Here is a 1,160-nt window from a genome sequence, read left to right as displayed (position 1 = left end):
TTGAAGGTTTCGAACATGATTTGGGTCATCTTCTCACGGTTAGCTTTCGGGTTCAAGGGGGCCTCGGTGAGGAGGACGGGGTGTTCCTCGGGTGCGACACGCAATTCGTTGTAGAAGGTGTGGTGCCAGATCTTCTCCATATCATCCCAGTTGGTGATGATACCGTGCTCGATCGGATATTTCAGGGTGAGGATACCTCTCTTGCTCTGGGCCTCGTCGCCTACGTAACTGTCCTTCTGACCCATACCGACCATCACACCCTGGTGACGGGGGCGACCGACGATCGAGGGGAAGACGGCGCGGGGTGCGTCGTCTCCGGCGAAACCGGCCTTGCACATACCGGATCCATTGTCGACAACAAGGGCTGCTACTTCGTCGTCACACATTTTGTTTCTTCTTCGTTTTTATTGCTCTGTAACAGAAATCCCGAGTTTTCTTGGTGCCTTGTTCAGGTTCGTTTCGTGCAATGGTTAGAGACTGATGGTTAGGTATACTGGAATATTTTGGTTTTTCAGAAGTGTAGCTGTTTGAAGCGAAGTTGAAGTGTGGTTCTTCAGAACTAAGTCTGTGACGAGGATTCGTGATGCATAGTAGTGGTATAGGGGCTTGTTTCAATTTAACTCTCTATAACTCGAATCACGATGTTCTTTTTAGGGCAATTATGCAATAAGGCCATTGGTAGATGCGGATAGTGGGATATCGCTCGATAAATAAATTTTAATAAATACGGATTTTAAAGTAGGAACATCTATATACACTGTCTAAATAAAATGATAGGATTGATGTTTCCAAATAATGTTTCATCGTAAATATGTACACGAATAAACTTTAATACGTGCATGTATTTCTAACGAAAAATTCATTTGAATGCATCAATTCTCTCATTTAATTTAGGCTTTCTTCAATAGACATGGAAGGTACGAATGCTGTGTTTATCGATACATTGAAGTATTATTTTATTCGAGGATGTTCAAATAATCAAGAAATAATTTCATTTTTTTAAAATAATTCACATAATAGAAGTTTAGCAGCTGGTTGATTATAATTGCCAAATTTGTCTTTCCTTTTATCGCCATAAACTTTATTGTTAAATATAATAAGAAGCATACGACATATGAGAATACGTGGATAAATATCTTGATCAAATTTAATTTATTAAA

General features: G+C 39.8%; 1 protein-coding gene across 1 annotated transcript; it reads right to left on the bottom strand.

Moving 5' to 3' along the window:
- Positions 1 to 5: 5 nt before the first annotated feature.
- On the bottom strand, positions 6 to 433 carry LOC128892618 (uncharacterized; the record flags this gene model as incomplete). Its single annotated transcript, XM_054153145.1, has 1 exon — positions 6 to 433. A coding segment is annotated over exon 1 (381 nt), but the record flags the coding sequence as incomplete, so codon positions are not given.
- Positions 434 to 1,160: the final 727 nt, after the last annotated feature.

This window comes from Hylaeus anthracinus, unplaced genomic scaffold (assembly GCF_026225885.1).
Source record: "Hylaeus anthracinus isolate JK02 unplaced genomic scaffold, UHH_iyHylAnth1.0_haploid 12126, whole genome shotgun sequence".
Taxonomy (NCBI): Eukaryota; Metazoa; Arthropoda; class Insecta; order Hymenoptera; family Colletidae; genus Hylaeus; species Hylaeus anthracinus.
This window is presented reverse-complemented; position numbering and strand designations above follow the sequence as displayed.